The sequence below is a fragment of the Hypanus sabinus genome, chromosome 2, assembly GCF_030144855.1.
Source record: "Hypanus sabinus isolate sHypSab1 chromosome 2, sHypSab1.hap1, whole genome shotgun sequence".
Lineage (NCBI taxonomy): Eukaryota > Metazoa > Chordata > Chondrichthyes > Myliobatiformes > Dasyatidae > Hypanus > Hypanus sabinus.
The window spans coordinates 11,146,992-11,167,062 of record NC_082707.1 but is presented as its reverse complement, the minus strand read 5'-3'; the positions used below and the strand labels follow the sequence as shown (position 1 = coordinate 11,167,062).

General features: G+C 41.0%; 1 protein-coding gene across 1 annotated transcript in view; it reads right to left on the bottom strand.

Annotated features, from left to right (window-relative positions):
* Positions 1-20,071, bottom strand: part of LOC132406420 (AP-2 complex subunit mu) — a 78,984-nt gene that overhangs the window by 1,933 nt on the left and 56,980 nt on the right. Inside the window, exons 8-10 of the mRNA XM_059992058.1 lie at positions 19,182-19,317; positions 7,158-7,255; positions 533-644 (exon numbers count right to left, since the gene is read on the bottom strand). Coding sequence (XP_059848041.1) covers positions 533-644; positions 7,158-7,255; positions 19,182-19,317 — 346 coding nt within the window. The remainder of the gene's footprint in view (positions 1-532; positions 645-7,157; positions 7,256-19,181; positions 19,318-20,071) is intronic.

Genomic DNA, 20,071 nt, shown 5'->3' with positions numbered 1-20,071 from the left:
TTCAAAGGTTCAGCTCTGGGCTAACAACCCTGACTGGTCAAACAAAACTGCTTTGAAAACAGCCTTCTACATCAAAACATCCTTCTACATCTGAGTGGCCAAGGACAGCCGGAGATAGAGGACCTTTGCTGCTACCCTAAACACCACCAAAACAGGCAGTAAGTAATATGGGTAAATGTAGGGAAGAGTCCAAAATATGGAGATAAATATGTTACATGGGCTGTACAGGATGGGGTCAAGAAGCACCCTGCACAAAGGGGCACTTGTTCAAAAAACTAAGGAGATACAAGAGTTTAATGCAGGTAAGTAAGGTGTTGCATTTTGGGAAGTCAAAGGAGAAAGTATGCAGTTAATGGTAGACCCCTTAATAGCACTGACCTTTGATCAGAGTCAACCATGGATGTTGTGCCTCAGCTGTCTATATGATACGCAAGCCAGGGTAATACAACATGGACAGTAAGCTGTCGCCCACGAACTGTGAAAATGCAAAAACATGATCATACAGTAGTGCCCTTTAGGCTATCATACTTGCCTCAAAGTTCATGGAAATGGGTGGCCGAGCCCATTTCTTTTTATCATTAGTGGGTAGAAGCTCAATCTCCGCACTGATCTGCGATTCCTTCATTCCTGCCATTCGCTTTATCCTGAGGGGACAGGTAACAGGAGATTAATGAAAGTGGATAAATTTCCGCTTTCCAAATAAGTCCAGTGCCACCTTACAAATCATATCTATATATATAATAGCAGGGTTCAGCAATATTCTTGAGACACAAAAGTCTGCAGGTGCTGGAATCTGAAGTAACAATCTGCTGGGGGGAACTTAGCAGATTGACAATAGACAAAAGGTGCAGGAGTAGGCCATTCTGCCTTTCGAGCCAGCACCGCCATTCAATGTGATCGTGGCTGATCATCCACAATGTACCCCGTTCCTGCCTTCTCCCCCATATCCCTTGACTCCGCTATCTTTAAGAGCTCTATCTAACTCTTTCTTAAAAGCATCCAGAGAATTGGCCTCCACTGCCTTCTGAGGCAGAGCATTCCATAGATCCACAACCTCGGTGAAAAAATCTTTCCTCAACTCCATTCTCAATGGCCTACCCCTTATTCTTAAACTGAGGCCTCTGGTTTTAGACTCCCCCAACATGTTTCCTGGCTCTAGCGCAGGGATGGGCAAACTTTTTGACTTGAGGGCCACAAAGGGTTCTAAAATTTGACAGGGGGGCCGGACCAGGAGCAGATGGACGGAGTGTTTTGGTAATACACCTCATAAGAGAAAATAAAATATCATGGGATATGTAGAAAACATGTGCTTTAATTTCAATTGAAAATGAACAAATGCATTACAACAAAATATCTGTCTCTGAAGTCCCATGGTATTTAGCTATTTATTGAAATGTCTTTTAAAACACTGAAAATTAAATGAATAAAATACAGCTTTTTTAATAGTAAGTTATTATTTTAAAGCACTGAAAATTCTGTTATCCTTCAAGATATTATCATCATCACTCTCCTCCTGACAGTCTTTATTTCAAAAACGGTAGGAGATGCAGGTCTACTTGTCCTGCTCCTTCTTATTCAATTGTCCCCTGTGCCAAAACTCAACAACGACCTGCACAATGACAGAACAGTGAGAGCGCGCCAATATGCGGAGCTCTGTGCTCGCAAATCCCCACAGGCTATCTCCCTTAGCCGGAACGCTGGCTAATTGTGAGCCGGTTCGGATGTGCCAGGAAATGTGTCGCCACAAGGTCACAAAGTAAAGCGCAAATGTGGAGTAATACGCTGCACCTCAACAAAGGTCAATGTATATAGAATGCGTCATCTATTGGGAAAACGCCAGAATTGCGGGGAAAAAACATTAACAAGGTTTATTAATATAATTTCATCAAGTTCTGCGGGCCGGATTAAAAAGCTTAATGGGCCGCATATGGCCCGCGGGCCGTAGTTTGCCCATGCCTGCTCTAGCGTGTCCAATTCCTTAATAATCTTATATGTTTCAATCAGCAGTGTTGAGCAATGTCTGTGTGGGGAGAAAGGAACTGTTGACGCTTTGATGGAAACCTTGCATCAATACTTGCCAACATTTTGTTTGAAACCCTGCATTATGACAATCCCTTCCTGCCACACAGACGCTGATCAACCTGCTGAGTTCCTCCAGCAGACTGTTCCTACCTTCAATTCAATTGCCCATACCCAGAGTACAATAGAATATTCTGTAGAATATAGTCAAATATCTTAGAAACATATCTTTTTAGTTTTCTATGATAAATAGTGGGGCTGACTGACCCTGATTATTCTTGGCAAATACTTCTACAGAAGTGGTTTGCCATTTCCTTCTTCTGGGTAGTGTCTTTACAAGACAGGTGACCCCAGCTATTATCAATACTTCTCAGAGATTGCCTGGCATCAGTGGTTAAATGACCAGTACTTGTGATATACACCTATCACCTGCTCTTGAGGCTCCTCATAACCCTGCCACAACTTGCTCAAGGGTAACCTGCAGGCTAACAGAGGGATGGAAAGCCTTACACTTTCTTTGGTAAAGACATATCTCCATACCTCCACCTGCACCGATAGATTAGATGAGCCAAATACTGTCATTTTGAACTAAATTTTGTTTTATGACTCCAAACCATCACACTTACATGCAATGACAACCAAGGACAAAAGAGCACTAATATTGCCTTCAATTTAACATAGTACCTACTCCAAGGGCAAAGATTCAGCAGATGCTGGAAACCCAGAGCAATACACACAAAATGTTTGAGGAAATCAGCATCCATGGAAGTGAATAAACTGTCAACATTTCAGGCTGAGACTCTTCATCAGGACATTAACTTCAAGGAAATGTCTTTAGGTCACAGGGATTTATACTCAATCTTCAATTTTAAAATTTCATGATTGAACAGCACAGCAACACACCTCCTAAACTGGCCCAGAAAAGCAACATACTGGGGCAATTTCCCAGTTCCAACATTTGTGCAGTTAGAATTGTGGATCAGCACAGTGATATGGTGGTTAGCATAATGTTTTACACTGCAAACAATTATAACATAAGGGTTCAATTCCTGTCACTGTCTGTAATGAGTTCATATATTCCTCCTGTGACCACTTGAGCCTCCTTTACACTTTTATGTATGTGAAAAAACCTTTGGCATCCTTTGGGACCAATGACGTGGGTAGGAAGAGTGAGGAGGTCCTGAAAGGTGAGCTTAGGGAGGTAGGTGCCAAGTTAAAGGACAAGACCTACAGGATAGTAATCTCAGGATTGCCACCAGTGCCACTTGCAGGTGGGTTTAGAAATAGTAAGATAGTGCAGATCAACACATGGCTGAAGGCATGGTGCAGGAGGGAGGGCTTCAGATTTATTGACAATTGGACAGTTTTCCAGGGATTTTCACAGATGATTTTTGTTTTTATTGCATTTCGGAAAATATCCCAACTTTTCTGGAAATTTGCTAAGAATACTTTCCAGTAATTTACCCACCACTGACAGGCCTATAATTGCTCTTAGAACCCTTTTTAAACAATGGAACCACATGAGCAATACGCCAATCCTCCGGCACCACCCACGTTTCTAATGACATTTGAAATATTTCTGTCAGAGCCCCTGCTATTTCTACGCTAACCTCCCTCAAGGTCCTAGGGAATATCCTTCAGAACCCGGAGATTTATCTACTTTTGTATTCCTTAAAAGTTCCAGTACTTCCTCCTCTTTAATCGTCATAGTTTCCATAACTTCCCTACTTGTTTCCCTTACCTTACACAATTCAATATCCTTCTCCTTAGTGAATACCAAAGAAAAGAAATAGTTCAAATTCTCCCCCATCTCTTTCGGCTCCACACTCTGATTCCGCTCTGATTCTCTAAGGGACCACTTTTATCCCTCACTATCCTTTTGCTATTAATATAACTATAGAAACCCTTCGGATTTATTTTCACCTGACTTGTCAAAGCAGCCTCGTATCTTCCTTTAGCTTTTCTAATTTCTTTCTTAAGATTCTTCTTACATTCTTTATATTCCTTGAGCACCTCATTTACTCCATGCTGCCTATATTTATTGTAGATATCTCTCTTTTTCCAAACAAAGTTTCCAATATCCCTTGAAAGCCATGGCTCTGTCAAACTTTTAACCTTTCCTTTCAACCTAACAGGAACAAAGATTCTGTACCCTCAAAATTTCACCTTTAAATGACCTCCATTTCTTTATTACATCCTTCCCATAAAACAAATTGCCCCAATCCACTCCTTCTAAATTCTTTCGCATCTCCTCAAAGTTAGCCTTTCTCCAATCAAAAATCTCAACTCTGGGTCCAGTCCTATCTTTCTCCATAATTATATTGAAACTAATGGCATTGTGATCACTGGACCCGAAGTGCTCCCCGACACATACCTCCATCACCTGACCTATTTCATTCCCTAACAGAAGATCCAACACTGCCCCTTCTCTAGTCAGTACCTCTATGTATTGCTGCAAAAAACTATCCGGCACACCTTTTACAAACTCCAAACCATCCATCTCTTTTACAATATGGGCTTCCCAGTCTTTGTGTGGAAAATTAAAATCTCCCACAATCACAAGCCTGTGCTTACTACAAATATCTGCTATCTACTTGCAAATTTGCTCCTCCAATTCTTGCTCCCCATTAGGTGGTCTATAATACTCCCCTATAAGTGTTACTACACCATTCCCATTCCTCAATTCCACCCAACTAGCCTCCCTAGATGAGCCCTCTAATCTATCCTGCCAGAGCACAGATGTAATATTTTCTCTGACAAGCAATGCAACCCCTCCCCCTCTTGTCCCTCCAATTGTATCACACCTGAAGCAACAAAATCCAGGAATATTTAGTTACCAATCACACCCCTCCTGCAACCATGTTTCACTAATAGCTACATCATATTTCCAGGTGTCAATCCATGATCTAAGCTCATCCACCTTTCTTACAATGCTTCTAGCATTACAATACAAACTCCATTTCCAGAAAAGTTGGGACATTTTCCAAAATGCAATAAAAACAAAAATCTGTGATACGTTAATTCACGTGAACCTTTATTTAACTGACAAAAGTACAAAGAAAAGATTTTCGATAGTTTTACTGACCAACTTAACTGTATTTTGTAAATATACACAAATTTATTCCCAGAAAGCCAATGTCTAATCCAATTTACTACCTCATCAAATGCCAAGCAACTGAACTATCTTGACTAACTTCCCATTCAGGACATTGTGAAATGCTTTGCTAAAATCTATATAGACAACACCCACTGCCTTGCCTTCATCAACGTTCCTGGTAGCTTCCTGAAATACTCTTAACATTGGTTAGAAATTACCTACTATCATGCACGAAGCCATGCTGAATATCCATAATCAGTCCACTCCAATCTAAAAACTTACAATGTCTACAAAGAGTATTCTACCCCATAAAAGTTTTCACGTTTTATTGTTTTATAACACTGAATCACAGAGGATTTAATTTGGCTTTTTTTTTACACTGATCAATAGAAAATATAAAACGCAAAATAATTGATTGCACAAGTATTCACCCCTTTAAATATGATACACCAAATCATCACTGGTGCAGCCAACTGGTTTTAGAAGTAATATAATTAGTTAAATAGAGAAGTGTTTTTGGAGACTTGTGTGCAGTCGAAGTGTTTCAATTGATTGTAGTAAAAATACACCTGTATCTGGAAGGTCCAACTACAGGTGAGCTAATATCCTGGCAAAAGTTCTACAGTGAGGACAAAAGAACACTTCAAGCAACTCTGCAAAAACCTTATTGAAAAACATAAGTCAGGAGACAGATACAAGAAAACTTCAAGCCATGGAATATCCCTTGAAGTACAGTTAAGTCAATCCTCAAAAAAATGGAAGAACATGACACAGCTGTAAATCTGCCTAGAGCAGGCTTTCCTCAAAAACTGAGTGACTGTGCAAGAAAGGAAATAGCAAGGGAGGCCACCAAGAAACCTATGACAACTCTGGAGCTTCAGTGGCTGAGATGGAAGAGAATGCTCCCAGGTGCTTCACCAGTCGCAACTTTATGGGACAGGGGTAAAGAGAAAGCCAATGTTGAAAAAGAAAACTAAATGAAACCTCGGCTAGAGTTTGCCTGAAGGCATGTGAGAGACTCTGACGTGAACTGGAAAAAAGTTCTATGGTCTGATGAATCCAAAATTGGGCTTTTTTGGCCATCAGACTTAAGTCATACATCGCACATCATCAAAATCACACCATCCCTATCATGAAGCATGCTGTGGGGATTCTTCGCTGCAGCAGGCTCTGGAAGGCTTGTGAAAGTAGAGGGTAAAATGAATGCTGGAAATCCTAGAGGAAAACCTGATGCATTCTGCAAGGGAACTGCGCGTTGGGAGAAGACATGTTTTCCAGGAAGACAATGACTCCAAGCATAACAAGCATAAAGCCAAAGCTACACAGGAATGGCTTAAAAACATTTGCCTTGGAGTGGCCAAATCAGAGACCAGACCTCGATTCAATTGAGAATTTGTGGCTGGACTTAAAAATGACTGTTCACTCACAACTCCAATGCAATCTAATAGAGCCTAAGCAGTTTTGTAAAGAAGGAGGAAAATTGCAGTGTCCAGATATGCAAAGCTGATAAGAGACCTATCCACACAGACTGTTATTGCTGCCAAAGGTGCATCTACTCAATACTGACTTGAAGGGCTTGAGTAATTATGCAATCAACTATTTTGTATTTAATAACTATAATAAATTGGTAAAATTTCTTTTCACTATGAAATGAATGTCTTTTCTGTTGATCACTATCAAAAACGCCAAATTAAATCCCCTGTGATTCAATGTTGTAAAACAATAAAACATGAAAACTTCCAAGGGGGGGTGAATATGTTTTAGAGGCACTGTATATATCACAAATCTTAGTGTCACCCACAAATCTGCCAGTCCACTTTACCATATTATCTTCCAGATTGTTGATATAGATGACAAACAACAATGGATTCAACACCAACCCCTGTGGTACAACACACAGAAGAAACACAGGAGGTCAAGATTAAACTGGAGCTGTGGCAGCAGCTTGAACTAGCTGCATCTCCACTAATTTTGTTGTAGGTATCCTGTAGCACAACTATAATGGAGCAAAGTTTAATTAATAAAGTTTAAGGCCACCTACTTCCACACGATTGCATTCTCACTAGCCTTGTACTTGGCTTTTCCTTTCATACAGATGACTTGCACTCCACTGGTGTTGAGTGGGGTTGGAATACGCACCTGCAAAATACAGCAGAAATAAATTAGTAATGAAATCAGTTGTGGTGTTCTGCCCTTCAAGATTCAAGACTGTTTAATGTAATTTCCAGTACAGTGTAAAGGAGAACAAAATAACTGTTACTCTGGATCCAATGCAGCATATATAAAAACACAATAATAAAAACAATAAACAAACTGTATGTAAGCATGTATATATATATATGTATATAGAGCTCGGATGCCAAGACCTTTGCACAGTACAGTATTTGTCAATATGGAGTGGAGAGTGAGTCTATAAATCTGGCAGGAGAAAGAATGCTGGGAATGATGAGGGTAGAGCACATGGGAGGAGTGTGGGAGAGGTGGCAGACTAAGCGCCAGGGCATGGAGGTGGCGTGAGAGCAGGCACACCCAGCCCCGAGACACCAGGTAAAGTAATTTGATTTCAATTAGTTTGTTGCTCATTGCAGAATGTCTCCCTGGTGCTTCCCGTTCCCTCCCCTCTTCCCAACCATGATTCCCCTTTCCCTGCTCCCTTCCCACTCTCAGTTCACAATAGAGACCAGTATCAGAATCAGGTTTATCATCACTCACATATGACAGGAAATTTGATTTTTTTTGCAGCAGCAGCAATACAATGTAATACATAAAATTACTACAGTACTGTGCAACAGTCATAAGCTCCTTATCTATATACATGTGCCTCAGACTTTTGCACAGTACTGTTAATACATAAGATAGCTTATATACATGGAATGATTACACGTACATAAAGTGATACTAAAAGTATCTGGACATGGTGCTCAGTGACTTCTGCTGGTAGCCAGTGAAACAGTGAAACTTCGTTATTCACTCTTTTTCTGGTAAGTGATCATTGAAGCAATAATCTATAACTTCCCTTTGGACTTGGGAGGCAATTCGATGCAGCATAACCAAGGCAAAACGAGATAGCAAGACCATCAGCAAGAGTGAGGAAGACCAGAGATTCAACTGATTTAAGTGCCGAACTGAATTAGAAGGGTTGAGCTCAGGACAGGCCAGTTCAGCTTGCTGCTCTGCGCCAAACTAAGGGTGGGGACAGACTCTCTGTGGACTTCAGTTCAGAACACTTATTTGCTTGTGCTGGTTTTTTGCATAATTTGCTTCTTTTTCCTCTGCACTTTGGGTGTTTGACAGTCTATTTTTAATGGATTCTTTTGGGTTTCTATATTTCATAGCTGCCTTTTAGGAGATGTACTTCAAGGTAGTATAATATATATAGGTCAACCTTCACTAATCTGACTACCTGCAACCCGGTTCCCTCGATAATAAAATGGAATGGAAGAGTAGATATAATAGAATCACAGATGTTGAAAATCGTGATGTAAAATTATAAATACTCAAAAGGTCAGTTTTAGGCCAGTCTAAGGATAGAAGATATTAAAGTATCAAGGAAGACAGAGAGGTTAAAAAGGTGCATGGTATGTTGGCCTTCATTAGACAGGGGATTGAGCGCGAGAGCTGTAAAGAAATGCTGCAGTTCTATTAAACTCTGGTTAAAACATACAAGGAATATTCTGTTCAGCTCTGGTCACTCATTAGATAAAAAGATAGATAGATAGATACTTTATTCATCCCCAAGGGGAAATTCAACAATTTTCCAGTGTCCCATACACTTATTGCAGCTTATTATTTATTTATTTATTACTTATTTATTATAAAATGATCTATCAGAAGGAATAAATAGTTGATGTTTTGGACTGGAAAGGAAGGGGGAAGAAGCCAGAATAAGAAATTGAGGAAAGAGGAAGTACAAGCTAGCAGGTGGAAAGGTAAGACTAGGTAATGGGGAAGGTGAGTCATGTGGGAATCTGGAAGCAGTTATCAATCCACATTAGTTGACGATAGCTAGGAAGCAACAGGTGAAGCCAAGTGAGGGAGTAGGTAGATGGGTGAAGGAGGGAAGATGAAATAACAAGCTGGGAGATGATAAGTAAAGGGTTGCAGAGGAGAGTAAATCATGGGAGAAAGGGAAGGAGGAGGGGACCCAAGAGAGATGACAGGTGAGAAGAGAAGAGGTAGGAGGGGAGCCAGAGTGGAGAATGGATAGGTAGAGGGGGGAAAATTACTGGAAGTTAATTCGAGTAAAAAGTTAAAGGCATTAATTGAATGGACAGGCAGAAACAGCTAATACAAGTGGGTATAATTTAAGGTGATTGGACAAAAAAAAAACAGTGGGAGATATTTTTAAACAGAGTGGTGCATTACCAGCAGTTGGAAGAGGCAGACACATTAGGGAGATTTAAGAGACTCTTAGACAGGCACATGAAAGAAAGAAAAATGGAGAGAAGGGTTAGATTAGTCCTGAAGTATAGGTTCAAAGGTTTGCACAACTTCAGAGGGCAAAGGACTGCACTGTGCTGTACTGTTCTATTTAGCAATTTATACACAAAAACTCTCATCCAACTGCTGTGTATTTTCATCTCTCTCTAAAGTGAGGAATGCAGTGTCTCTCTAAAGTGAGGACTAGAGATCCCCTTTGCTGCCAGATGAATACAGAATCACAAAAAACACATCATTCAGCTCCCTGACACTTTACCCAGTTTAGAAGCAGCACATCCATATGAGAGAATTCAAACAGAGCTTAGCATTGTTAATGTTGGCACTGGACAAACCACCTGGCTTCATGAAAAAAAGCATCAACTTTCTCTGCGGTGGGAGATCAAGGAAAATTCAATGCAGCAAGAAGCTGAATGCAGAAGTTGAATTTTAATCTGAATTTTGATTGTAAAGAACTTTTCAGATCTGCCCAGATATCATGCTGTTTCATTCAAACTTGATGAAATATTTTCAACTGGGACTCGATCTCCTTTAATGCTAAGCCGTATCTTAATGCTTGGCCAGTTTCCCCTTCCTGCTTCCACCCAATACAGATGCTCTTTAGCAGCAGAGACTCTGCAGATGCTGGAACCTGCAACAAAGATGCTGAGTAGTGGTGGTGGGTGAAATAAAGGAATAGATTGAAATTAGTTTGAGGGCAGAGAATGGGAGGGGAAAAAGTGAAGTTATATACATGATTTGCAGTGAGTGCAACTTGAAGGTCTAAAATTAAGCCAAATTGGTCACCAGTGGATAAGGAAAACTCTGATCTCAAACCTCCACTGCCATATGCTATACCCACTCATGCAGAATGTTTTGGGAGAGTATGAGTTAAATGCTGACTGGCAATTCTTGCGACGTCACTGGTGCAAACTGCATCGATCTTTGCCAACCCTTTGGATTCATCAGCTACTTGGAGAGGGGGAGCCTGCTGCGTGAACAACTTGCTCCCCATTTTGTACAACCCTACCTTGTATATCACATAAACAGCTAGGACACAATGTCCACAGTCAATCCCAAACAACGATTGGCCTCATTGCTCACCAGTAATCACAATGCTGAAAATTCCTGAAAAATAGGTAGTAAGTACAGGAGTACCTAGGTACAATGTAAATACAATCATCATATGGAAGCCATTAATATTTATCCTTTTTTTTTTATTGTGTTCTCCATCGCATTGTGTTTTTTATTGTGCTGCACCAGATCTGAAGTAACCATTATTTTCTTCTCCTTTACACTTGTGAACTGGAAATTACATTAAACAATCTTGGAAAAAAAAGTTAATTGAAACAGGCATACTATTATTGACATTCACAAAGTGCTGAGGCATGTCAGCAGATCAGGCAGTATTTATGGAGGGGAATAAATAGTCAATGCTTCAGGTTGAGACCTTTCATCAGAACTACCGTAGAAAAGAATGGGGCTGAAGCCGGAATAAGATGCTAGGACAAGGGTCGGCAACCCGCAGCTCCAGAGCCGCATGCGACTCTTTCATCTCTGTGCTGCGGCTCCCCATAGTTTGTTAGTTTTTGAAATGTAATTCGAAATTTGAAGATTATGGTGATCTTGTACAATCTAAAAACGTTGTGGAGACCCCATTTCCTGGCACATCCGAACCAGCTCACAATTAGCCACTGTTCCAGCTAAGGGAGATAGCCTACGAGGGTTTGTGAGTACGTGTCTTTTGGAGCATCCGCGCCCACGGGGACGGGTTGAGGGAGGCTTTAAAGCAAGGCTGTTTAGTTCGAATAAAGTTACCTTTGACTACAGTGTCTTCATTTTAGCGCTGCATGTAGCGCTACACCGCTACAACGTGTTTTTTATCGCTATTAATATACGTCACCACTGCCAATGCCTGACACCCGCCTGTGCGCGCTTTCTTTTAATTCTTCGATCCAAGGTAGGCTACCTATGGAGTAACCTTCAACCCAACGTCTTTTTTTTGGAGTTCAAAATGTTTTTGTTGCATGCAGAAATGTAATTTCGTTTTCTCTGCAGGAGTTCATCAATTTCATAAATGCAACACATTATAGTTTGTTTATACATAGCATAAAGGCAAATAAAAACCGTTGTATGCAGTGTTATTTCATTTTAAATGTCAAAAGGGTTTTGTGGCTCCCAGTGTTTTCTTTTCTGTGGGAAATGGGTCCATATTGGCTCTTTCAGTGGTAAACGTTGCCGACCCCTGTGCTAGGAGAAGTACAAGCTAGAAGGTGATAGATGCGACTAGGTCAGGGGTCGGCAACCATTACCACTGAAAGAGCCATATGGACCCATTTCCCACAGAAAAGAAAACACTGGGAGCCACAAAACCCTTTTGACATTTAAAATGAAATAACACTGCATACAACGGTTTTTTTTGCCTTTATGCTATGTATAAACAAACTATAATGTGTTACATTTATGAAATTGATGAACTCCTGCAGAGAAAACGAAATTACATTTCTGCATGCAACAAAAACATTTTGAACTCTGAAAAAAAGACGTTGGGTTGAAGGTTACTCCATAGTTAGCCTACCTTCGATCGAAAAATTAAAAGAAATCGCGCACTGGCGGGTGTCAGGGATTGGCAGTGGTGACGTATATTAATAGCGATAAAAAACACGTTGTGGCGGTGTGCTACACGCAGCGCTAAGATAACGACACTGCAGTCAAAGATAACTTTATTCGAACTAAACAGCCTTGCTTTAAAGCCTCCCTCAACCCGCCCCCCCGTGGGCACGGATGCTCCAAAAGACACGTACTCACAAACCCCCGTAGGCTATCTTCCTTAGCCGGAACGGTGGCTAATTGTGAGCCGGTTCGGATGTGCCAGGAAATGGTGTTGCCACAACGTTTTATTTAGATTGTACAAGATCACCATAATCTTCAAATTTCGAATTACATTTCAAAAACTAACAAACCACAGGGAGCCGCAGCACAGAGATGAAAGAGCCGCGGGTTGCCGACCCCTGGACTAGGTGAAGGGGAAGGCAGATGACGTGAGAAGCTGGGAAATTGTTAGCCGACTTGCCTTTAAAAATGTAATGAAATACTACATCCAAAATGTTTTAGAATAAACAAACGATGGAGTTTGATTGACTGCTCTAAGCTTAAAACACTAATAGAAAAGTAACATAAAATTGTTCCCCACACTGCTGCTCATTAATAAAGATTAGATTTGTCGCATATACATTAACACAGTGAAAGGTGTCGTTTGTGTCAAAAACCAACACGGTCAAGGATTGCTTGAGGAAGCCTACATGTACCACCATGTTTCCGCCACCAACATAGCACATAAACGACAATAAACTGAACCTGAACATCCACACTCAGTAACCCGAACCTGGATGTCTCTGAAACCTGAGGAAACCCAGGCAGTCACAAGGAGAGCACACAGGCTTACAGATAGTGGCAAAAATCGAACACTGATCAATGACCACTGGCACTATAAAGGTTACTATTGCTTTGCTACTGTGCTGGCCCTCTGTTTAGATTTCGCCAATTGTGTGCCTCACTTTCTCAGTGAATTCAACAACCATCTTGTTCTGAGATTTTCAAAACTTGCCAGGTTTGCTGCACGTATGACTGGAACTCTATGACTATACCAAACTGCAGTCTCAGACAATACAAGCCACAGTCCCAGAGAAATTCAGGCTGATATCGCCGAACCACAGAGCAAACACCACCACATAGTTCATCCTATTTGTGCCAGCTCTGGAGATGTGGAATGCACACCGCTCCACCAGCCAACCCTTGGGTTATGACAATCGGGTACTTGTAATCCACCACTAGAGAATTCACTAACCATTACCCCGAAGTTGAAGATATGGAATAAAATTCACCCTCATGGAGTCTATGAAGTAAAGAAGGACAGAATTTAAAAATACAAAAACATTAATCTTTTACGTCCACAGGTGCTGTCCAACCTGCAAAACATTCCCAATTTTTTTGACACCCAAGGGATTCTGTAGATGCTGGAATGCTTGAGCAACAGAAACAAAAAATGCTGGAGGTCAGCAAGTCAGGCAGCATCTATGGAGGGGGAATAATCAGTTGATGCTCGGGCTGAGACCCTGTAACAACGATAGTTTATTTCCATCCATAAATGCTGCCTGATTTCCTCCAGCATTTTGTGTGTTGCTGAAGGACAGATTTTATCTCCTTCCCAACCCCTCTCCCCATTGTTTCTCAAAGCAGAAAAAGGTGGCAAGCCTTCATGTCACAGAAAATTACAATGCAGGTCATTTTCTAGGAACACAACCATCTTCTCTGCAGCGTATTAATTTACAGCTGAGAATTAGATAACAGAATCTGCAGCCAGCATCCTTTCACTTAGCTCACTGGAAAGAGGAGCATTATATCCTCTTCATCATTTCCCCGTTTACATTCAATCTAAGATCTCTAGTTTACATTCATGAGTGTAAGCAGCTTCTTTTGATGTATTCCATCCATTCCACAATGCTAAGGGACTCAAAACTCCCACTGAAAAGGATAACAAATCCAGCTACACCAGACTCCCCCATTCCTGGCACCTTTCCAGTAAGTGCTTTATTTTGCTAGCTTTCCCTGCTTGGATTTCAAAGAACTGGCGGTTTGGAACGGTTTCGATTTCGACACTTCCTCAATGATGGATGTATCCTAAAACAAAACAGATCAGCAACTTGAGATGGAAAGTAAATGGCTCTTGATTTCAACTCTGCCTGGAGCCCTGTGCATTCCATGGAATGTAGCCATATCCTCTCAAGGTCCAAAGAATGAACCCAATTATGTTACAGTCTTGATGTAATTGGGAATTTATTAACAAGGTCTTTGAATAATCAGCAATGCATAAAGATAGGGAATCACATTCAAACTATAAACTGATCTTCAGTACTGTCAGTGAGACAGTTCAACTGTTTAAATGACAGAGCTGAACTGCTTTGTCTCTTGCTACTTTATAAGTGTTTGCCTACATTACCAGATTACTAGTGGTATTCCAGAGGTCGGTATTGGGTCCACTACTTTTCACATTATATGTCAATGATTTGGATGACTGAATTGATGGCTTTGGGGCCAAGTTTGCAAATCATGCATAGGTAAGTGGGCAGGCAGGTAGTGTTGAGAAAGCAGTTTCTGAAGAAGAACTTGGACAGATTAAGAGAATGGAAAGAAATGGCAGATGGAATACAGTGTAAGAAATGCATCGTTATTCACTTTAGGGAACCCTGCACAAGGACTCACAATCATAAACAAGAGAAAATCTGCTGATGCTGGAAATTCAAGTAATACGCATAAAATGCTGGAGGAACTCAGCAGACCAGGCAGCATCTATAGAAAAAAGTACAGTCAATCTTCCATGCTGAAATCCTTCAGCAGGACTTTTTTTTCTATAGATGCTGTTTGGCCTGCTGAGTTCCTTCAGCATTTTGTGTGGGTGGCGATGACTCACAGTCAAGATTGCAAGATATTGCTTGTCATTAAGAACAGCAAGAACAGCAGGTCTATCCCATCAGCAAGCTGCTGGATAGCAGTGGAGCTAGACTTGTGCACCGTATTGCACCTTGATTTAGCCATCCAGGGAAGAACAAGTCAGAGGTGGTGTACAGTACAACGGACAGAGTGGGTAATTGTCTTGGGCACTGTTATTGTGATCCCAGGACCCTGTTAGGCACTGGTAACACAGAATACCGAGAGTCTGATTCACTGGTTCAATGGTGAGACCAAATGCGGGTATCTGTGTTGCGTCAGTTGTTGCATGGATGGACAAGACCCACATTTCATTTGTTGGGGTGGCCTATTTCGGCCACTGAGGAAGGAGACACAAAAGCCAGTCACGTACTACTGGATTCCATGTGGGGTTGGGGCTGGCCACACCCATTGGTGTTGCCCACGGTGGTCGCCCAGTGGAAGACAAGCCGGATTGTGTTTGTCTATGGCTACATTTGCATGAGATGAGGAAGTGCTACTGGCTTGGACTTGCAGAAAAGTGGCTCGAGGACAATATCCATGCACCATCAATCTACAGTCCATGACACTATTATTGGGCTATATTATTTTTACATTTGTTTTGGACTGTATTTTCTTCTGCTATTATAAATGTATGTGCTAAATGTACTGTCCATGACTGCTGGTACTGTGTTTTGCACCTCGACCCCAAGAAGAATGCTGTTTCATTTGGCTCTATTCATGTGTATGGTCAAATGACAATTGAACTTGGGATGAATACTGAAAGGCCTAGGTAGAGTGGGCATGGACAGTGTGCTTACATTAATGGGAGAGTCTAGGACCAGAAGGCACAGCCTCAGAATAGGATATTCTTTCAGATGAGGAGTAATTTCTTTAGCCAGAGGGTGGAACCTGTTGAATTCACTGCGGCAGACAGCTTTGGAGGTCAAGTCATTGGGTATATTTAAAGCAGAGGTTGGCAGGTTCTTGATGAATAAGGGTATCAAAGGCGGCAGGAGACCGGAGTTGAGGAGGGAAGTAAGTTATTCATGATTGAATAGTATTTTAGCCGCAATGGACTGAATGGCCTAATTCTGCTCATCTCTTTTATGGTATTGTTAAATCATAAGAATAAGAAACAGACAATACTGGAAACACTAGCAGGTTGAACAGCATCTACAGACAAATAGTTCATGCTTCAATTCAACAGACTATTTGTTAAGACTGCTTGGCTGCAGCAGGTGACCAAAATAGCATTGATTTTCTTCCTTACAATGGTCAGTATGAGAAAGGACAATGTTCATTGCTTCCTTATCCAGGAACTGCTGAGGCCCTACTGGCTGAGTAAACAGCGCGCATCATAGCATACTCATCCATCTTGAACAAAATCCCCTCAGATCCAATCACACATTAAGTAGGCTTCTTGTTAAATGAAGAGATAAGACTCCTGCTAATCCAGCAGTAAACCCAAGGCTTAATTCAAAATGTCTCCAGTTAGCAGGGGCCAACTGCTAGAAGGTTAAGCGTCGATGAGTCAAGTGGCCACAATTCAATGAGCGAAGCTAACGACATATCGGCAAAAACAAACAGCACTGCACAGGACAGCTGTACTGGAGTTTGTAAAATCCATGCAACGTGTACACTCCCAGGAATGCAGGTTCAATCTGTAACTGAGCTGCTGCCAAGAAACACAAACTGTCTGCAGATGCTTTCCCACCAGATGTTGGTTCCCTACTGACCATCAACACATGGAACAAATCATTTTTATAGGGTGATGGAGACAAGAAAAATGTTGGGAGCCGCCAAATACACTTGGCCTAGTGCTGCATATTCAGGATAAAACAGCAAAGCCAGGATTACCAACTTACTTCTCAGAAGGTTAACTGTACCTGATAGGCATAGGCATGACAACACTTGAAAAAGGATGGGACAGAACGAAAGCAGATGCAGAACAGATTTAGGCTGGTTTATTATGATCTGAGCAGAGACCAACTTGGTTGTTTTCTTTGAAACAGGGGAGGCCAAGGGGGAGAGGCTGCAATTAGAAATGTAGGTTTTAGATAATGAGGTATAACAATTAGGGGAGTGGAGAAATTGTCTTTTCACTGAGAGTAAAAATCTGAAAATTGCTGCTGCCGTGAAGTCCTCAACAAACCCTCAAGTATAAGAGGGATTTCAGAGGTGTTTTTACTCAGAATGGTAAGTGTCTGGAATGCACTCCTGGGAATGGTGGTAGAGGCAGATACATCAAGGGGACTCCTAGATAGGCACATGGATGAAAGAAAAATGGAGGACTCTGTGGGAGAGAGAGAGAGAGGCCAGATTGGAATAGATTAAAAGTCTGGCACAACATCGAGGACCGAATGACTTGTGCTGTGCTGTTCTATGTACTATCACTGGAATAGGCAATTGGAGTACTGACTCTAGGACATCTACAAAGAACTAAGAAGTGAGCAATGCAATCAAAGTTCAAAAATTCAAAGTAAATTATTAAAGTACGTATATGTCAATGTAAACTACTCTGAGATTCATTTTCTTTAAGGCATTCATAGTAGAACAAAGAAATACAATAGAATCAATGAAAAACTGCACAAAAACTAATAAGCAACCAATGTGCAAAAGACAGTATGTGCAAATACAAAACAATAAACCTACTACTAATAATAAATAAATAATAGTGAACATGAATTGTAGAGTTGCTCATGGGCTGATTGTCCACTTGCTGCTCTGTATATTTGTTGATTCTCAGTGCAAGCACAATTATATTAGTTTTAATGAAAGTTTATTCTGCAGCATAATGGAATGTATCCAGCAGTTAACCTTTAGCATGAATACTACTCAAGAAAATCAAAAAAAAAAAACCAGGCCAGGAATGGAGGGACATAAACCAGAAGGGGTAGGCAAATGGGGTTAACTTAACCTGTCAGCATGGTCAACACAGACGGCTGAAGAGACTGCCCTGTATCATTCCTATGGTTATTTAATGATTTGCCTACAGAACTCTCAGGGACAGATTCCAAGGAGTTGTCCCAGAATCCCAGAGATTTACTACCCTCACAGAAGAAAGTTGGTACTGAGATACTACTGGACAAAACACCAGCAGAATGTAACACAAGGACATATTTTGTTCATTTAGCACTTTACTGTTCAAAAGCGGGCCAGAAGCAAAGAATACTCTTCAGTAATAGGGGCTCCTGTTCTGTACACAGTTGAAGTTACCAATTTGAAACTACCAAGATACATCAATTAGATTTTCAGTCACTGGGAGGACACCAACACTTTGGTGACCCGCAAGGATTCAACTTCAGACACGTAACTGCTGGAACTGAGAATGCATTGCTATTCAGGTAGCTTCCTGCAGATGAGATGTTAAAAACTAAAGCAAGGATACAAAAGTTAACTTGAGATAGCAAATGAGACAAAGCCTTGCTTTAATAGCTCCAATGCTAGGTGATACAAAACTGCTATACTTTCATCAAACCAGATGTTGAACTCTGACTATAAGCTGCAGCTAAAAACCTTAGCTTCCCTAGGAAGACTAGACAGTAAGAGCTCTGGAATTTTACACTCCTCGTCCACTTTAATAGGTACACACACATCTGCTCGCTAATGCAACTAACTAATCAGCCAATCATTTGGCAGCAACTCAATGCATAACAGCACGCAGACATGATCAAAATTGTTGTTCAGGCCAAACATCAGAATTGGGAAGAAATGTGATCAAAGTGACATTGACCTTTGATGTCAGACAAAGTGGCTTGAGTATCTTAGAAACTGATCTCCTTTAGTGCACAACTGACTCTAGTTTACAAACAAAAAACATCCAGTGAGCAGCAGTTCTGTGGGCAAAAATGCCTTTTTAATGGGAAAACTCAGACAAGAAAGGCCAGTCTGGTTCAAGCTAACAGGAAGGCAACGATAACTCAAATAAACACGCGTTACAACAGTGGTGTGCAGAAGAGCATCTCCGAATGCAAAACACGTCAAACCCTGAAGCAGATGGGCTCAGCAATGGAAGACCATTAATGTACACTCAGTGGCCACTTTATTAGGTACAGGAAGCTACTAAAGTGGTCACTAGGTGCATATTGCACTTTTTGTTAAAACTCCAACCCTGAGTCGCCCAGACCTTATACAGAAGTGTTTAAAGCAAGCAGACATTAAAAGTTTGGAAATATTTTACCTCGATCTTCTGAGCCAGCAGAGATGGTTTGAAGTTCGATTTAATCACTACTTTCACTTCGAGTTTAGTGCGACCAACTTCTCTGACCAATGGAATCACACGGAATGGCAGAATGATGTCTTTAGTGGTTCGATACCTTAAGAAAAATAATTTAATCTATTACAGATGGGTGAAAGTAAACACATTGAATAGTGCTTTGAAAGGTTTGTGATTTTATCTGTCCACATAAACTTCTGCTTCACTTGCAAACATCTGCAACAGTAAACTATATTTGGTAGCTATTCAGTGATAAAGCAAGAGAAAAGGATTACTAACTATACATCTGGAGTACTACATACAGATCTGATCGTCCCATTATGAGAGGACGTCAAGGGCTTTCAAGAAGATACAAGAGAGGTTTACCAGGATGCTACCTGGATTAGAGGGCATGTGCTATAACACAAGATTGGACAAACTTGGATTGTCTTATCTACAGAGGCAGAGGCTGAGGGTAGATCTAATAGAATATTATAAGATTAAGGGAGGCATAGATAGAGTCCAATATCAGAGGGCATACATTATATGTGACAGGCAATAATTTCAAAGGAGATGCAAGGGGCAAGATTTTGTAGCCTTTTCCAGCTTCATGCATCTCTACAATTCTTCTAAGGTCATCTGAAAATTGTACTGCTTGAGGCTTGATGCACATAAGCAGATAGTTCCTGAGAAGTGCAGGCTCACCTGACTGTTTTTTTTTACAGGGCAGGGTACCTCTATAGTACAGACCTCCAATCTCATCCCATTGATTGACACACCTGTATCCAAATAGCTTTTGTAGAAGGCATTACCCCAGAGGTTTACATACTTTTTGAATCTAGACTGTGATTGTTTAAATGGTGTACTCACTATTG